Below are 19,240 nucleotides of genomic sequence, written 5' to 3' on the forward strand. Positions count from 1 at the left end.
CTGAAGCGCTGTTCTCAAGGTGAGGTTAATGACCATAAGGAAGGAGGATGTTGGCTCTTCTACACTGAAATCATGTAGCAGTGCAGCTTAAGAAGTGAAGAGATGACCCAGTCACTCCACAAGTATGTTAACACCAGAAATGGATGGCAGTTCAGTATTAAAAGTTTGGTAGTTAACTAGGCAAGAAAAACAAGCACACATTAAAAACTTCAAGTAGCTGCTAAGATTTTAAGAAACCAAGAAGAAATCCAGAAACTAATGCATGAGATCTCTGAACCCTGAGATCCTTCAAGAGAAAAGGCCACGTGAGCTTCCCCTCCAGACTGGAAAGGAACTGAGGGTTTACATCACAAAGGAGAAGACCGATTCCTGTCCTGTTATCATGAAATGCAGACATCACTACTCTTATGTCTCTTCACTAGAGGTGACAGATTTTCAGAAAGTAAAGAAATCTCAAAAGTACAAATAAGAAGAACAAAAGCTGAGATATCAGAAGAGTGGTCATGATTAAAATGTGAACACAAACAGAAACATATTACAAGAATTTCACAAAGGGCTAATCCACTAAAAAACTCCAATGAACAGATTTCTGTTACGGAGGACAGAGAGCAGTTGTGAAGAAGAAAAAAAACGAATTAATTATGCTCTTTTAAACAACACAATACAGTTTGTGGCACATGAATTTGCAAAGCAGAAATAAAATTAAGCCACTGTAAAAGAATGAGAGTAAAGTTTTTGCTGAAAAACTTAATCCCAGCAATAGGACATTTCTGGTATTACAGGAGTGAATTTACACGGTCAAATGAACGCCAGAGAGCTTTAATGAGAACGGGCTGACGTGTCTGCCTAAACTAGATCAACATCACAGGATGAATCTGTCATCTGGTAGAAACAGATGTACTGGTACATTCACCCCAGCATGTCACACCTGGAGACCAGATTATAAGAAACTAGAAACGAAAGTATCTTTGGGGTGTTGTAACATCATCATGGTATACAAACCAATTTTCCCAAAACCCTTAAGATTTCTGGCAGGCAAACAGAAAGGTTTCCTATGATACTATTCAAGCATCTTGATCAACAAAACTCTGAAGCAAGCAAGCCTTTACGTGTAATTCGATGGGTGCATACCAAGCCACATCCCTGTTCCACAAGTTACAACTCTCTATCCCAGGATAATACAGTGCTGGAAACTTGTCTCATAGCTCTAAATCAAGACACTAAGGAATACACAACTGCTTAAATGACAGTTGCAGAAGAATTTTTATTGAGAAATAAGTGGACAAAATGCTGAAGTGCAGTATATGCAAGCAGACACGAAATGAGGGACGTTCAAGTCAGGATAATTAACATCTGCATTTGCTTATTCTTTCTTTGATTCAACAGTGTCCTGTATTTACAGATGAATTTGATATTTTTATGTATGCTGTGATGCAATCTAAGTAACTGTATTAATATACAGCATTTAAGAAATAGTGCTAAAGAGCAAAACAAAACCTGGCACCAAGAAGGCCTTTCCTTCATAAAAAGCTGTGGACACTTATCTGTCACCATGATAAATAATACACAATTAACCACACATAAATTGCATAAATATGCTTTTTAGTGTAAATCCAGCAGTTATTATGGATACTTTAAAAGGTACTATCCACATTAAAAAGTCAGTTACACAGCAAACCTTTTCACTCATATGAGGACATTGTGACCACCTGCTTCCCCCTCTTCAAGGGTCCATGAATACCATAGTTAGTGGAGCAACCATTTTTATGGCTGTAGGACATACTGTGCACAGAATATGCTTCAGCTAAAATGAAAAGGTAAATACCACAAAAAAAATCAAAATATTTTCACTAGGGTACAATTATTAATTTTAATACTATTAAAAATTTACACAGGAATAGAGACCCAAATTCTCTCATCAATTAGGAAAACAATGCAACAGCTTCATGAAATTTAGAGACTGCAACATACTGTCTTTCTCTGTAAAAGCAATACACTAACAAGCCTGAAATAAAGCAAACAAGAACAATTCAAGTGAGGCCATTTTGTTAAAACTAAAATTCTTACTTTTATCTTTAACTGGACTATTGTCAATATTCTTTGGCTTCCAATATAACCAAAGGAGTGAATAAAGTAGAAATATGGTAAACACTGGTACCAAGATTACCCTAGTCCAAGTTACTTCATTTTCACAGCAGTATTTCAATAACCACTCATTAATAAAAAATGTGTGTCTTGCAACATTCCACTACTGATTACTGGTGTTTGTGTAATTGCATCCCTGTTCTACTTGCTATAAAAAACTAGGGATGGTGCAATTTTGGATGTATACTATAAATACCATGTAAAAGTAGACTACTTGACTATTTGCAGTCACAAGGGACATTCTCTGCATCTTCACAAAACTAGATTTCGATACTGTAACTCCACAAAGAAAAAACTGGATTAGAAGATCTAATCCCAGTAAAAATAAAAAGGTCTTATTCATCATCAGTACAGATCAGCACTAGTGCTCAGTTCTGTATTGAATAATAGTCTTGATTTGGTCTTATATAGTTAATTATCATTTCAGTTAATATATACAAATTAGAATTCGATTTTATGGCTAAAATCCCTCTCCTTTTTTTCTAACTGAAGCCATAAAACACAGGAGTCAAAACTTACAGAACATCTCCATTTTTAAGTTGTTACACGGATCAGAAAATCAACATAACCATTAATATGGGGCATTTCAAACCCAGATAATCAAAAATAAACCAATGTCATAACCATACATATTGATTTCGCCTAATTTAACATACTGAGCTTGGAAACTGAATTCTATGGAAAAAAATCCTCACCCCTATCAGTCAGTAGCTACTTCTCTGAGGTGACAGGGCCAAGTCTTTATCCTCTAAAATGACTAAACATGTGTTGCTCCACAAGCCTGCTGCATCTGCATCTCTGATTTTACCATTTCCTGGATAGGATCTGATGCTTAATTCCCTATGAAACTTGTGACATGTCTAGTCTACTGAAACACAAATGGAATTCAAAGTTAAAAAACTGAGAATTCAAATTATTCCCTGTTCACTAAAACTGCTATAAACCTACACTACGTCTGCTGCAAATAGCTTTGGTCAAAGGCAGGTATCACTTCACATTGTTTATCCAATTCCACAACCTCTTTTTTGGTTGGCTTCTTTGAAAAAAACTCAAGATTACACACTAATTGATGATGATAATTAAGGTTTGCTCAATTCCACAGTAAATTTAAAACCAAGTTTATCTTTGAAATATCTGAAAGTGAGTGCAAAAAGGGAATTTATAAATTTAAGTCTGATTTCACGATCTTGTCAATAACTGAGACAGCTTGTTTCATTTTTCTATGAAGCAATCCCTGGTTCACTACTCCTAACTTGAAAGGTAGTGTATTTCCTGAGCACTCTACGATACCACTGAAAAGAGTTATTTGGTGGTATATTTATCAGGGCAGCATTACAAAAGCAGTAAAATGGAAACCAAAGGGTAAAACAAGAAATTAACTAGATGATTCTTATTTCACTTACAACTTCAGTTTTATATTTCAGGTTAAAATACAGTAACTAGTTCTCATTAAAGATAATACAGCTAGTTCTAATTAAAATAAACTGCTAAAGTATTGACATTATTATAAGCCATAGAGCTTATACTCAACATTTCTAGGTGAAAACTGCATCCATTTTGTCCATTCTGTAAGCTGCAAAAGTTTGTGAGCTTTTCTGAATGTTTGTGCAGTACATAAACCTTTAAAGAAAGAAGTTAACAGGGCAAATACACAATACACTAACAAACAGTATTAACTAACTGCAAAGAGTGTGTGAATTTCTGTTTTGGACATAATGTTGCTTTTGCATTGTTTTCTGTATTCATTCACCAGTGCAAGGTGTAGATTTGTTGTAAAGATAACAACATACTGAAAAAAGGGCACAATTTGGGGTCATCTAACAGAAGCGTGATAAATATTTTAATGTATCAGATATAAATGCAGTAATAATTTACCATACTGCTATCATTTAAGTAAAAGAATCTTTATTACTAGACACGCAAAACATCTTGGGCTTCATTACAGTTGAACATGTCTAGGTGTCTTTTATACTCAGGTGTCTGCTGTTTTGACTTTTCTTTCCAAAATTAGTATCTATGTTTACTGGTCTAAGTTAGTTACACACACAACAATCGACAACAAGAAAAAATACCTCACTTACTCTATTTGCGCACCATGAGCCACAAGGGCACTTATGGAATCCATACTACCAGACCGAGCTGCTTTATGAATAGGAGTTTCACCAACATAATCCTGTAAAGACAAACTACATTTTGTCAAGCATAATCTTATGAAAAAATTAAAATCTAATTGTTACATTACTCACTTTAATTAAGAAAGCAGATATATAAAAGCAGCATTTTTAAGTTAGCAAATACATCAGGAACTTTATCATTAAAGTTTGCAGTAGGCTGCCATGTACAATAGATATTTAGCAAGAAATAATGCTAAGGACATTTAACTCATAAGATAAGCCTTATCCAATAACTAGGCAATCAGCAGTCATATTCAGCAAGACTTGTTAAAAACCCCATAACGTGTAGCACCATAACAAGTTGTTCAAAACCTTTATCTCTTAGCACTTTCATTTTTCAATACTGTTGGCCTGAGCAGGCCCCCCTGAGCTCGGAAGCAGCGAGGCTGAGTTTTTGTGACTGTACAGTTGTCACATCTTGCTGACACCACAGTCCTGCGGTGCACCATCAGCACTCAGCAGGAGAGGAGCATGTGTGCAGAATTACACTGTAATAGAAGTATGTTCAGTGTTCACAGGACAGGCCAGACCTCTCCTAAGACATAAACCCTGACCCACATCCTATTTATTCGTCTTTTCTTCCATTAGTATTAACCAGCACATCCAATTCTTTTATCTTTTTGCATTATGTGCAAACATACTGGGAGTAGTTTATTGCTTTTCAGGCAACTCCTCCCTACCAACTGTCTTCACAACAGGGAGAATCTACAGCAATTTTGCACATCCAAGCAAGTAGCAGGTAAATTCCATGCATTGTGATCTACAGGCTGCAGAGGAAATTCAGTACTTGCAATTAACCATCAGTATTAAGAACCACAGAGAAGAACCTGTAAAGAAAAATTGCCTTGAAGTAGGAAGTAAATGTTATTGGTTTGTTAACATGATTATCACAGTCCTTAACACTTCCAGTGGATAGCAAGGGGTAATTTTTCTTTTTTTTTGTGTTTTCTTCCCCATTCTCTTTCTTTCTCTCCAAACTTTCGATGGGCTTTACTGTCTGTTTCACTAATACTAAACACGGTCTAACTGTATGTGCCTCTGTTTTGCTTCCCTGTTCTGTTTACTAAAATCTCCACACTAGTTATTAACACAGCACCTTTACTGACTCACCAGTCTTTACACACAGTACGGTTCATGCCTAACTCTACAGTTCCGGTTATACTTTAGCTCTATTTGAAATGTGAATATATTAAAAATATGATCATACTACCATCCTGATAGGCAGAAGGTATCAAAGTGTCCAACGGTCTGACAACCTTTTAAGAAATTTAATCACATCTTTTAGACCATGTAAATGTAACTTCAAAATGACTTTTGGATTGTATTTTGTAATCTTAGTTTTCTACTTGTCAATTTTATTTCATGGTAAAAGCAGTGTTCAAGATATACATTCAGCCAAACAGTGAACTACAGCTAGCACACTCAGCAGGGAACAATAATGGTACCATACAAAGTTTACTTTCTTATAAACTAATGAAAATTGCTGAGGCTGACAAAGTTTGACATAAGAAAAGAGCAGAAACTTCTGTAGAGATTAGAAAAGAGCCATACAGCCCTTCTTCCACAATGGCTGTCTGTAGCTGATGGATAGAAGACTGCTTGCCAATGAAGTTCATGTAATTTCTCCTATTTATAACTTTTCATGAAGTAACAGGAAGACAGAAGTTTAACAGACAATACAATTCCATTAACTAACATACATAGAAATTCATTTGACACTAATTTATCTTGAAAAATTTTCTTCCTAGTTTATTAATTTTCCAATCATGGAAGTTGTCTTTCATTCATCATTCTGTTGTTTCCTTCCCTCACTTTTGGTTAAAGACATAAAAGCATAGAAAAGAAGTGATTTACCTTTTTTCCCTGCATTAGTATTTACAAGATCAACCCTAAGTTAAAAGATAATCATTCAATGTAAAATTCAGTTTAGGGCAAGTCAGCTCAACTAGCCATGCATATGACAAAAATCTCTACTAGCCCCACAAACCTATCACACTGCCCACAGTAAGATGTAAAGAAGTGAATTATCAAGTCTTGCTGTGGGGAAACAGAAAAAGGATGAGAAAAGACCTTTGCAAAAGGACTCTTCACCACCACATGACAAGAATGAGCTATGCTTGTAGCAGCTAAAAAAGTCCATCACCAAGTAGAGGAAGATTAGTATCTCAGAAGAGAGTATCTGTTTTGAGAAGGGCTACTTTCACTCACTGGCCCAGAAAAGCATGTGTCTAAAGCTACGGAATTGAGAAAATACTTAGAAAATACCAGAACACACAGATCTAGATTTTAATAGCATTCCTTTTAATGACAGCACTTAAATTTCAGTCATCACTATCATCTTCCTTTGAAATTCTCCTAAGGGGCCAAATATGTTTGCACTAAAAGTTTCTGAACTAGTCTCTCAGCTCTATTAAGGAATTCTCTCTGAATTGTGAGCTAGACTAAAAGGAAAAAAAATTAGATCCCACTTTTATTTACTAATTTTTCATTCCAGCCAAAGAGGAAAACAAAAGTACTCTGCATGCGCCTCAGAACAATTTTGTTTTGATTCAACAATTGGAGTGGATGTGCTCAAACAGGAAAACAAATTAAGAGGTTTTTTCCAATAAGCTTCTGAGAACACTTCAGGGTCTAGCTTGCCAGCACATTTTCATGGGTAAGACACCCCTTTCCTATCTTTATTTGGCTATGTGAAGCAAAAGAAGATATTTTTACTTTGAGGGGCTCTACAAATTCCTAATTACCCTTGACAATACCTCATAATCCTTTAAATCGTTGACATTTCCTGTATGTGCTTCAGTCTGATATAATCCCCTTTGCAGTAACATTCCCTGAAAGGAAACAATAACTTGTACTGCCCTTTCATACCTAGAGCAGAACAAGGTCCCACTTACCCTCCTCTTGTAACACTGCACCAACAGCCCAAACTTATCTCACAATCTACAAGTTGCATTATAAATAAATGAGCAGAAATGCCAATTAAGTTTCACTGGCTTAGTATTCAAGATAACATGTTTGTTTCTGTGGAAACTAAGTATTTTGTACACAGCACTCCTGAAGAATTGACAAAAAGAATCATGAAGCATCAGACATTCGTTTTTCTTGCAACTTCCTGCTGAACATCTTCCTCCTCTTCCCTGAAGAAGCGTGGCTATCCTTTCACAAAGACAGGGGTGGTCCTCTCTAGCTCAGGATCATGACTAGATTGACTTCCATTTCATTTTACTGAATAAGTACCTGGCTTTCTTCTTTAATTGTCTTTTTATTTCTGTGGCTGAAGAGTCTTTTGCTTTTTTTGCTTTAATCAGAAGATCTGTCTCAGCTTCACTGATCAGCTTGCATCTCCTCACTTTGCTGCTTAACCTCAAATGACATTTCCTCTACTGACTGAGTACTTTCCTCAAACTTGCTTATTCCCAGGCCACTTCTACATGTGGGATTTTTTCAGTTCAATCTAATGCATTTTATACTCCACTTTCCCTGTTTCTGTCTTTTCGGGACCCAACCTCTGTTGGCTTGAGGATCTTCCAGGTGAATTCAGAGCATGTTTCCCATTTTCCCCAAGTTCCAAGGCCCTGGATATGATTCAGTTAATTTCACTTACTGGTACTTTTACACCTCTTCCATTTATTAAAAGAAAAACAAAACAACACCCCCCACCCAAAGAAAACCCAAAACAAAACCAACCAACAAAAACCAACCAACAAAAAACCCCCAAACAACTTACCAGCAGGTATTTATTTTTAAAATAAAAAGTTCCCACACACATTTACCCAGAAAGCTTTCAACTATGTGTGCTGTTTTGGCTGGGATAGAGTTCATTTTCTTCAGAGTGGCTAATATGGTGTTTTGTGATCAAAGCTGTGTTTTTTATTACACCAGTGTTTTAGGTGTGGGCTGGGACATGGCACAAGTGAGAACACTGATCCAAACTGACCAGAGGATTATCCTGTACCATATGGACATCATGTCCACCAAGAGAAGCTGAGGCTGGTGAGGGAAAGTCTGCCAGGCCACTGGCTGGGCATCAGTCAGCTCATGGTGAGCAATTAAGCTTTATTAGTTGTGGTGTGAGGTTTTTAAAAATGTTTTATTATTAGATTTACTTGGATTTGCTTTTCTTTGCTTTTTTACCTGTTAAAAGTGTCTTCATCTGAACCCATGAGTTTCCTCACACTTTCCTTCTGATTCTCCCCCTCAGCTCTCTGGGTGGGGACAACAAGGAGGCAGCTGCACGGTGCTTACATCTCTGCTGGGGTTAAACCTCAACACTGTGCAAGCACTTGTAAAACACTTCCACTAATGATATCTGACTAAACACAGAAGCACTATTTTACCTGGTAAGAAATACAAATTACTCCATTCCTCAACAAAACTGTCTGAATTTCAAGTTCTATTAGATGATCCCATTTTCAAAGCTACTCACATTTCTTAGATCCAGTACCCTACACCCTTTCTCAAGCTAGGAAGTAGCAACTAAAGAGCACTGGATACTTTTCCTCTTTCTTTGCTAAAGATGCTTTGAATTTGTGCTCCTTCTGAATTTTGACTGCAAATGAGAACTAATGGTATATTCCTACCTCGATTTAGTCCAAAATGTTGCTTAAAATGTAAAACTGTAACATACCCAAAGAATTAGTGTTTTTTACCTCCCCACCAAGGATATCAGTGTGTTTACATTTCTTGCTAGCATGAGTAATCTAACCCTCCTAAATCTAGCTGCCATCTCTGTCACGTGATGATAACTGGCTGCACAAAAACTAAGTTGCATCACTTGTAAGGATGCAGTGCTTCTTTTCCCTTCTCTTTATGACAAGCCACAACATGTTTGGCCAATCAAGACAGGCAACATACAACAGAAAGGTTTAACAGGTTGAGGCTTAAATTACTTAAATGAATTTAATAGTCTTCTAAATCAAAAATTGCTCATTATCTGATGTTAATATGTACAGCAGCCCAGAATCAATCTGCATCATGACAAGGATAAAACATCAGAAAAAATTCTCAGGAAAAGTAGCAGAATAATTGCTTTGCACTACTACAGGGAACTAGAACAAGCAGGCAGCCAAATGCAGGTCTTGAGTCACATTACTATGAACTATCAGCTGGCACTGCCCACTTAAGGGAAAAAATCCAAACAGCAGGACATTCTTTTGAGTTCACTGCTGGGTAAGAACAGTAACACCATTGCTTGGTACTTCAGCTTTCCTCCTGTGCATTTTTAATGGTGATCCTGTGGGGAAGAACTAGCCAGCACATACAGTTATATAAGAGGGCTGGGCATCACAGGATATACTCACAGAACTTATCTGGGAAGCAAAGTACAGTTGGGACAAGCAGTTTTCAGCATTTGTCCTTCACTGCTGCTGCCTCAGAAGTGTCCTGGGCAACTGTCACCAGCAAGAAGATAAGACATTTTTAAGTTTTCCTAAACTCCAGGGCAGCATGAGCTACAATACAATACCTCAGGGCAGGTATGAGAAAGCGTGCACGCAAATTCTACTGAGTACCGGAGGTTTACGTTATAACTGAGAGACTTGAGTGGATTCCTTTGAAGCTATCCTTTTCTTTTTCCAGAAGTGATGGGTTAGTCTGTAGCCAATAACCAGGAGTCAGTTTGGAAGGAAAGTTTACTAGTTTAAATATCAAGTATTCCCAGATCTTTCTCAGCATGTGTTTTGTATCCAGTGTCCATGGAACACTTGTCCTCACACAAGCATTAGCCAGTGACTATGTCTGTTTGGAGTACAGCATCAGTCAGCGAGCTGGAAGGAATAAACAAAATACACATCAGGAAATAGTGCTCCAAAAGCTCAAGTGTGGGTGGAAGCCCTAGATGATCACCTGAAAGTGCTTGCAATTTAAATAAGGAAGCAAGATCATTTAAGAAATTCAAATCAATCAAAAATGGTAGAATTTTACTGCAATTTAATGAACAGCTGAAGGAACTGGGGAGAGCAAAGCATGCACTGTGCTTTACATAGCCATGTATGAAGCATTCCAGCTATCTGTGGGATAAGTCCTCTGCTTTAGGTATCAAGAAAGGCACACCACTTAGCTTGCAGTGCTCATGCATGTGAAACCACTCTGACTGACCAGCTGCATCCTAATAAAGAACTCGAGAGATGTTTTTGTTCCTACTACCATTTTAAATTAAGCAAAGGCATCTTATTTTATCATCAAATTGAGTCTGAAATAACTCTTATTGTATGTTCAAATAAGTATTTTGAGGGGCAAAAAAAGCTATTACATTGAAGTGTAACTTGAGCCTACCCTTAGGGACATACAAGGCACCCACAGTGTCAACTCAGTACCCATCTCTGCTGTGTGCTTGGCCAGTCAGTACCCATGTCTGCCCTTAGAAGTCTGCAAGATACCATCATCACTATCTGAACTTGAGAACCACAGTACTCTTCTCCTGTGGAGGACTATTTGCTCTGGTGACAAGCCACTAATACAGAGACTTCTGAATCACTGGCTTGCCTTGGTGACTTCTTTGAGCTGGAATGAGTTTCCTGCCCACTTATCTGCATATTACACTGCCTTCTGCTTTCTTTTACAGTCATCTGCATGTTGCCCTGAGCCCATGGAGAGATCTCCCCACTCTTCTCCTCTTCTTCTGGGGGCTAGCTGCTACTTTCTTTTCTACAGCCTCACTCACTACCTGTGATTTTTTCCCCCCATCACGTTCCAGGACAGCAAGCTTGTTCTTCAACTCCATTTCAACCTCACTGGTCAGCTCTTCTTTTTATCCTCATAGCTGGAAACTTTCATTCTTCTCATTCATTCATTTTCATTCATTCTTCTCTTCTCATTTAGCAGTTATGTGTACATCTTTATTCTGTGCATGCCACATTTCCTCTCTAATCACCATTTCTTTACATTCTTACCTGGTCTCCAGATGCATTTATAGCTCTTGTATTTTCTCGTCTGAAGGTTCTACCACTATGAGGCAATAACTTATTGCACAAGTTACTTTTGTCAGGTATCAAGGAGAAGATGCCATCTATAGCCTCTGCATCCAGTCACCTTCAGTGTTTCTACAATTCTCCTCGTGTCTCACAGCTGTTCTCAATGCACCAGCCTTCTTTTCTGAAAACTCAACACAAACTTCCCCATTTCTTATGTTTGCATAGCTTAAAAAAAAAAAGAACCAAACTCTAGAAAAGCAAATGCTTAAGTTTTTCAGCAGACTTAGTTTAACTCTACTGCACGTAAAACACAGTCTGGTCATTAAGTATTTTAAGAAAAATATAACATTTAACAGACCAGACATTTTACAGGTGCTGTGCTATACCACAGCTTCCAATAACAGCATATGCTGCAGGATTAATTACTTTCATAGACTATTATTAAAAATACTTTTTATTACCATTAAAAAGGTACATGTTATGTATGCCCAGCATACATAATAGATTCATTCAGTACTTCAAACATTTTCTTTTTAAATGATAGATTTTAAGCACTTGATTCTGTTACTGTACCAGAGTACAACAGCCCTTTATGGGAATTTTGCTGTATTTATGCACTCTCTGCTGCCAAACAAATTACATACACACAGTAAAAGGAATAAAAAATTATAATAAAAAAAATTTAAAAGTCACTCATCCATCCTTTGTTAGTAGAGTACATGTTTCTGATCTATTTTCAGGAAGTTACTAGAAAAGCTTTGGTAATAATCTAAAAAGGAAAAAAACATAAAACCATGGGCATCTTAAAATAAACCATGGCAGACCCTTCTAGTCAGATGTATGACTAAACCATGAAGCACCTCAAAGGTCTCATGGCTCTGTAGATGATGGCAAATTTTCACATACTTAGCATATTAAATCAGCATTATGTTCCTCACTAGCCTTTTCTTTTGCCCCTAAAGCAGCACTACAATATCAGAGTATTTGCTAATGCTGCCAACACCAAAGCAGCATTACCACTTTGTTCAAGAAGTAGCAAGATGTCAATTCCTAAAACAAATGTCCTCCAAACCCCTAGAGGCTTAAAGGACATTTATTAGTCCTATCTCTACTGTATGTAACAAGTCTATAGCTGATAATTAAGCCATTTGACTTCAGCTGGTGTTACGGTATTTGAATGTTAATGTAAGGATCACATATGTCATAAAAAGGGATCAAGACACTCCTTCCAAAACTCTATGCATACATGAAATACACAGGAGTCCATACCTGTTTGTTTATGTTGGCCCCCGCTTGAATCAGCCAATTCAGGCACTGTGGATGTCCTCCAAAAGCAGCAATGTGGGCTGGGGTTTGAGCAAAACGTGTTGTACAGGCATTTACAGAAGCTCCAGCTCTTACTAACTGCATTAGGCACTCCAGCTTTAAAGACAGGAGGGAATAAAACCAAGAATGTTACACAGATGTGCTATCATGATTAGCATGTGCTAAATAAACACATCAAACCTAGAAAAGCTGAACTTCCTAGAGAGACAACATGGATACGAAACAAGACAGAATATCAAAGTTAGGGTATCTCACTCCTGTTTCACTCCTCGCTCCCTTGGCTGTATCTCAAAAGTACTTCTCACCTCCAAAACTGAATTCCACATGGCTTTATGAGAAAGGGGAAAAGACAACATAAAAAATTCTCCAGACCTAACTACAAGAGCTATTTGGTTCACTTTTGCTAAGGAGACAAAAAAAAAAAAAAAAAAAAGGGGGTGGGGGGGTTGTTCTGACCCAGCAAACATGACACTAACCAGACATTATTAGATAACATTTGCCAAAACAAGAGTGTGTTGTCAGGAGATACACAGACGTACTCTCAGAGTTTAAAGGAAGGTTAAATTAGAAACACACAAGATTTTTTCATTTATTTAATGTTTTTCTGAAGTGACAGAAGATTAGTAATGAATACTAATAGTTACTAACATATAGCATGCTTAAACTATAAAAGGAATAAATTTCTTATGCCATTTCCCTGTTATTACAGATGAGAAGCTATTAGAAACAAAACAGGTTGCATGTTTGTGGCAAAACAGAAAAAAAGGGGTTTTTTTACATTGCAGTATTTCATCACATTATATTCTGACTGACTCTCCCAACATAATAAATAGAAGCGTCAGATAATCAGTTACTGTTTTTAAATATTCAGAGCATCTCATCTGTAGAAACCAGGCAAACCACAGCCACCATGACCTCAACTTGCAATAATCAAAACAACGCTCCTTTCCTGTCACACAGTAACATTGTCTTCTTGTTGAAAGGAAAAGGAATGTACTCTACTGAAATAAACAGTTTAGTCTGGGCATCCATTAATTATAGTTAACAAACAACCACCACTGCACACACCCACACAATACTCCCCACACTGGCTCAGGGCATTGGTTCACATAAACCAAAAATCTACGGGGGTCTCACAGCTCAAGAAAACATGAGCCACCCCACAGCTGCATCTGTCCATAAAGGAACAATTAAAAAGCACCAAATGTAGGCTTGCAGTGTGATTCAGACAGAAACATCAACATGAGGATTAAAACATTCTTCTGTTCCTGTATGTCAGTCTTTCTTTCTCCCACTTTTAACCTGTAAATTCCTGATCTTGCTGAATTACATACAGGAGATAACAGTACCAACCACTGTAATGAAGGATTTGACACTCGTTTTGCAAATATGTCAGTAACTACAATTGTTTCCTTCCCTCGCGCAGTTCAAACAAACACATAAGAGCCCTATCCTTCAGGAGATAAAAAAAAATCACTCTTTTTGGACTGTAATGGAGTTAAGGCTGGACACAAATGTACCATTAACTCATGAACTGCATGAAGGGTGAGTCTAACTGCAATATTGCAGAAATAATGAATCCAGCTCCACAAACCTCAATATTACCAAAGACCACATACCTTTCCAAAAGAAAACATACATTTTGGATTTGCCAGTCTTAGACTTTCCCTGATGTTCTCATGTTAGCACCCCTGTTAACGCCTAGTAATTACTAATTAAATTGTAACACTGTAATTATTAGTAAGTCATGCGATGGGAAAAAAGCTCCACCTACACCGAGATGTTCAGCTACCGCAAGTGGAAAAAAATTTCAACCAGTTTTTAAAACAATAGACTTTGAAGAGACTTAATTTGAAAACACTTTCAGATAAGCACTACAGCTTCAGGAAAGAATAGTTTTTCCTGCACAGGCACCGAGCTGAAAGAGTTCCATAATTAGACAGGCATTACAGACCATCAATTGAAATGGGAAAAATAAACTCATTCTCCAGCACTATCTTTGCTCTGCTTAAATGTTTGATAATAGAGCTACACTCATGATTATTGGTACAACTTCATCTTTAAATATTAGGTTTTCTTGTTTCCCCCTTTTTTTAACATTCTCTGTCAGGGCTTTAACAATGAAGACATTTCAACCCATCAAAAGCTGAAGCACAGGTGGGCTTCTGTACCATGGCTGTCAGAAAAACCTGCTTCTTGGAACGTCATGGAAGAACGCAGTAATTCCACAGACAGGAAAAGCCAACACAACAAAACCCAGTAGCTCCCTTGATTATTTATGCTTAAAATCAGGGCAGACAAGTCCATTTTCATTAAATAACCTGAATTTAATAAGCAGGTATTTTTCACTGTATTGTTACAACAAAGCAGAGGTTAAATTGATTTGGTCAGGAAGGACAGGCCCCCATACAGGCCACAGCACTGGCCAAGGAAGAGACGGGCATTTTTATCTGTACTACTTTTGTTCCAAAAGAAACAGAATGTACTTAATACTATTTTGCTTCCTATAATGTAAACAGTCAAATGGAAAAAGCAGAAGAGCAGAAGCAAATAGACATGGTCAGAGAAGATAAAAATTCACATACAAGTGATTAAAAAGAAAAATTAAATTAAGGTTAGCCCAAAACAAAGTGAATTAACAGTGACTTTGATTTTTATGCAAGCCATTCATTTTCTACCTCTGGCAGCTTTTTTAGACAATTCTACATTCTGACCATCTTCTTGGAAACCTACAGAATGCCAGGGTGTTTTAGGGCAGTATATAATTAACTCTAATTAGAATACAGCAATTCTAATGGGAATTAATTCACATCTCAGGAGACAAGGACTTCTCTTCAGTCAGGGAATGTCCTGAAATGCAACCCCACCACAGGAACTGCACACAGCAAATAAGTTTGGACTTGCTACTACCTCTAAAAGGAGGTCCATGCTGTCATTATAACCCCAGATACTACAACCAGAAACACCAGTTATTGTACTATCATGTTCAATTGAATTGGCTGGTATTTTATTTATTACGTGCAAGCTGTAAAAGTATGTTTGGAGTAAGTTATTCAAGAATAACGTGTTTTCATTTTTAGTCTTTAAGAGACTCCATTTTTACTGGTCCCAGTGTTACATCAGTATCTCCTCCCCCCCCCATAAGGGACCTTTTCTCTTTTGCATATTCCTTTAAATTCAGCCGGACTATTGCTGCTACTTCCTTGCTGAAGCACATCTACCACTGCATGCAAGAATGCAGTTTTACACAGGTTTAATGTAAAATTGTTTTGTACTGTCCTTTGATACAGTGCAGACCATCTTCCATGTTCAACCTCTGCAAAGGGAAAAGAAGGACCTCTGTCTGTGCTGCTAAAATTCGCAAAACCTGGACTCTTGCTGTGTGTACATGTACGGATTGGTTTAGATTTCACTGCTTATGAGTTGCTGTTCCACGAGGGCTTCTTCCAGAAAAAACTTCACCAATTTTGTCCTTTCATGCTACAGAGCTGCAGTCTGAACAAACACAACTGCTGGGCCATGTTGCTAAAGGGCCCTCTATCAGAAAGACAGACAGGAAGTTCTGTCACCGTTTAATTTCTCCCAGGAAAAGGAAAAAAACAAACATGTAAAAATAAAAGAAAAATACAGAAAAACAAAGTGAAGAGTCCTGTTCAGTAACTCTGACAGAACACTTCAAAAATTCACCTTTGAAGACAACGATACTTCGAGAACTCTCCACTTGGCTTTGATGAACGTGAATTTGGTGAAAAAAAGCCATAAACAAGAACATAAGATGTGCATCTGAGTGTCCACTAAAAGCAGCTACTGTGGCACTCCCAGCAACAGCCCATTAACTGGTGAAACATAAAGTGTAACAATGCCACAGAAACACAAAGCCAGATTTGGGATCCTGTAACTTTTTCAATGTGCTGTACTCTGGCTCTGAAAAAGGAACACCACCTAACAAGACTATAAAACATAACTTCGAGAAATTGAAACTGCCTAGATCTGAAAACTTTTAGGAAAATAAGTACATACATGCAAAATTGTATAAAAGCCATTTATAGCCTATGTCATCTCTGCAAGTCCCGTTCCATTTATCAGACTTGTTCCCCACTATGTAACACCACCCATCAAATTTTGCCCATACCTAAGAATGAATATGGCAAATAAGAGCACAACATATTGCAGACTGACTTGCTCCCTTTGTTTGCTGTTTCTGCAAGAGTCTCTTCAACAGCAACTGAACACAAACTCTCACAGCCTAGGATGGTGAGCAGAAAGCTGGAGATGCATAAAGGAATAAAAGACAACACAGAACAGTAAGGCAAAAGCAAGACTGCCACAAGCTCGCACTGAAAAGAAATTCTTATGTGACAGAAAACGGAAACAATACCACAACACCATTAGTATCTTTACATTTTCTATGAGTGAACTTCCTGATAAAATTTAAGGCACTCCAGTTTTTTCAGAGTGTAGATTATTTGCTTGGTTTTGAACACATAAAAGGGTGCTTTACATTTTGGGTTTTGTGGGCTTAGGGTTTTTTGTTTTGCTTTGTTTTGGGACTGACGGACTACTTAGTCAGGCTTCTAAAACGTTTCTTAAAGAAGCACTGCAGATACGACCGTGTAATACACTGAAGCCATCTCTTAATGTACTTTTATAAGCCATGACAACTGCCTAAGTACATCAATCTTCCTCCTCTGGCACACAACCAACAAACAAACAGAAGTATATTGGAAATGGGAGGGAGAACACGAACAAAGCCCCTCGAACTCCAAACCCAGACAAATCTACGAGTTAAAAACACCAAACCCCAACCACCTGGGCTGGAATTTTGCATAGGCTGGGACACACACTGCATCAGGAACAAGAAAGGCCTATACAAAAATCAAGAAATTAAGATACCTCTCACTCTAAGACCTGAAATTAGCATAGCTACTTCTTACGTTTCGGTTTTTTCTGCATTGCAACGATGCCAACACAGAAAAGGTATAAACCGCTAATTGTTTTTCATGCTGAAGGCAACAGAGGAGCCTCCCAGGCAGGAGCGCCTCCTGCCCACGCTCCCAGCGAGCCGGTCGTCATAACACGGGCACCACAACAACACGGTCTCCGGGTGCGGAGCCTGAAGATGATACGGATCACGATCAGGCCCTGCAGACAAAGCAAGAGGCGCGCCGGGAAGGGGGATGAGCCAGGGAGGGTCAAGCAGGGGACGGGGATTAGCGGGGACGTGGAAGGGGTCGCGCCCTGACGGTGCCTCCCGCCCGGCCGGGGATAACCGGAGGGCAGAAGCGTGGGAGGAGCCCCCCGCCCTGCTCCTCGCTATTGGCTCCTGGTGCCGGTGCCCCGGGCCCATTTGGAAGCTCGGCTGGGAGGCGCGGGGCCACCACCGGGAAGGCTGCGGGGAGGGAGGGAAGGGGGGAGGCGGCCGCCAACGGCAGCGGGAAGGGGATGAGTGATGCGGAGCAGGCAGGTGCCGCCAGCCCCGTGACCTGAGCCACCCCCGCGGGCACAGGCCCGGAGCCAAGCGCCGGGGCCGCCCCCTCCCGTCCCGCCCGGCTCCCTGAGGAGCGGCAGGAATGGCGGGGGGGGCGGCGGCGCCTCCCGGCACGGCGCGCGCCACGGGCAAAGATGGCGCCGCGTTCCGCGCGAGCGGGAATCGCGCCCTCTTTCTTCCCATTCCCACTCCCGCACCCACCCCCGCTCCCGCCGCGCCCGGCCAGGCCCCACCTTGCCGAAGTGCGCGGCCCAGTGGATGGGCGTCCAGCCGTAGAAGGAATCCTCGGCCGCCAGGTCGGAGCAGGACGAGCTCTGGAGCAGCGCGCACAGCGCGGGCAGGTCCCCATCGCGGCAGGCGCGGTGCAGGGGGAAGCGCAGGGTCAGCAGCTCCTCGCTGGAGAAGCCCGCCTCGGGGCCGGCTCCCAGCGACATGGCGAGCGGGAGAGCGGCGAGCGGGAATGGGAAAGAAGGGGGGAGAGGGGGAGGAGCAGGCGCGCGCTGCCCGAGCGGGAAGCGGCGGCGACTGCGGCTCGCGCGCGCGGCCCCGCCACAAAGGGAGCGAGGAGGGGCCGCGCACCAGGCCCCGCCCACGGGGGCGTGGTCGAGCCGCCCGCGCGGGGCACAGAGCGGGGCGGGGCCCTTCTCCGTGCCCGCCCCGCTCCCTCCGGCACATCCCTCCTCCTCGGGCTCCGGCTATCACATCCCCCCCTCTCCTTCTCCGTCTATCACATCCCTCCTTCTCCCTGCCTCTCCTTCTCTTCCTCTCTTTCTCTTCTTCTCCTCTCTCCCTACTCTCCCTCTCCCTCCTCTCGTCGTTCCTCCCTCTCCCTCTCCTTCCATTTCCCTCCCTCCCTCCCCCTTCCCCCCCTCCCCCCTTCCGTCCATCTCCCTCCCTCCCTCCCTCCCTCCCTCCCTCCCTCCCTCCCACCCTCTCTCCCTCCCTCCCTTCCTCTCTCCCTCCCTCTCTCCCTCTCCCTCCATCTTCCTCTCTCCCTCCCTCCCTCTCCCCCTCTTCCTCTCTCTCTCTCCATCCCTCTCTTTCTCTCTCCCCGCCCCTCTCTCGTCGTTCTCTCTCCCTCCCTCCTTCCTTCTCCCTCCTTCCTTCTCCCTCCTTCCTTCTCCCTCCTTCCTTCTCCCTCCCTCCTTCCTTCTCCCTCCCTCCTTCCTTCTCCCTCCCTCCTCCTTCTCCCTCCC

General features: G+C 40.5%; 1 protein-coding gene across 2 annotated transcripts in view; it reads right to left on the reverse strand.

Annotated features, from left to right (window-relative positions):
- The window catches only part of ANKRD10 (ankyrin repeat domain 10), a 37,056-nt gene extending 18,444 nt beyond the window's left edge, over positions 1–18,612 (reverse strand). For both annotated transcript variants that reach the window (XM_071569004.1, XM_071568922.1), the window contains exons 1-3: positions 18,278–18,612; positions 12,500–12,652; positions 4,227–4,318 (exon numbers count right to left, since the gene is read on the reverse strand). In XM_071569004.1, the coding sequence (XP_071425105.1) occupies positions 4,227–4,318; positions 12,500–12,652; positions 18,278–18,478 (446 nt within the window). In that variant the 5' untranslated portion in view covers positions 18,479–18,612. The remainder of the gene's footprint in view (positions 1–4,226; positions 4,319–12,499; positions 12,653–18,277) is intronic.
- Positions 18,613–19,240: the final 628 nt, after the last annotated feature.

The sequence above is a fragment of the Pithys albifrons genome, chromosome 1 (genome assembly GCF_047495875.1).
Source record: "Pithys albifrons albifrons isolate INPA30051 chromosome 1, PitAlb_v1, whole genome shotgun sequence".
Lineage (NCBI taxonomy): Eukaryota > Metazoa > Chordata > Aves > Passeriformes > Thamnophilidae > Pithys > Pithys albifrons.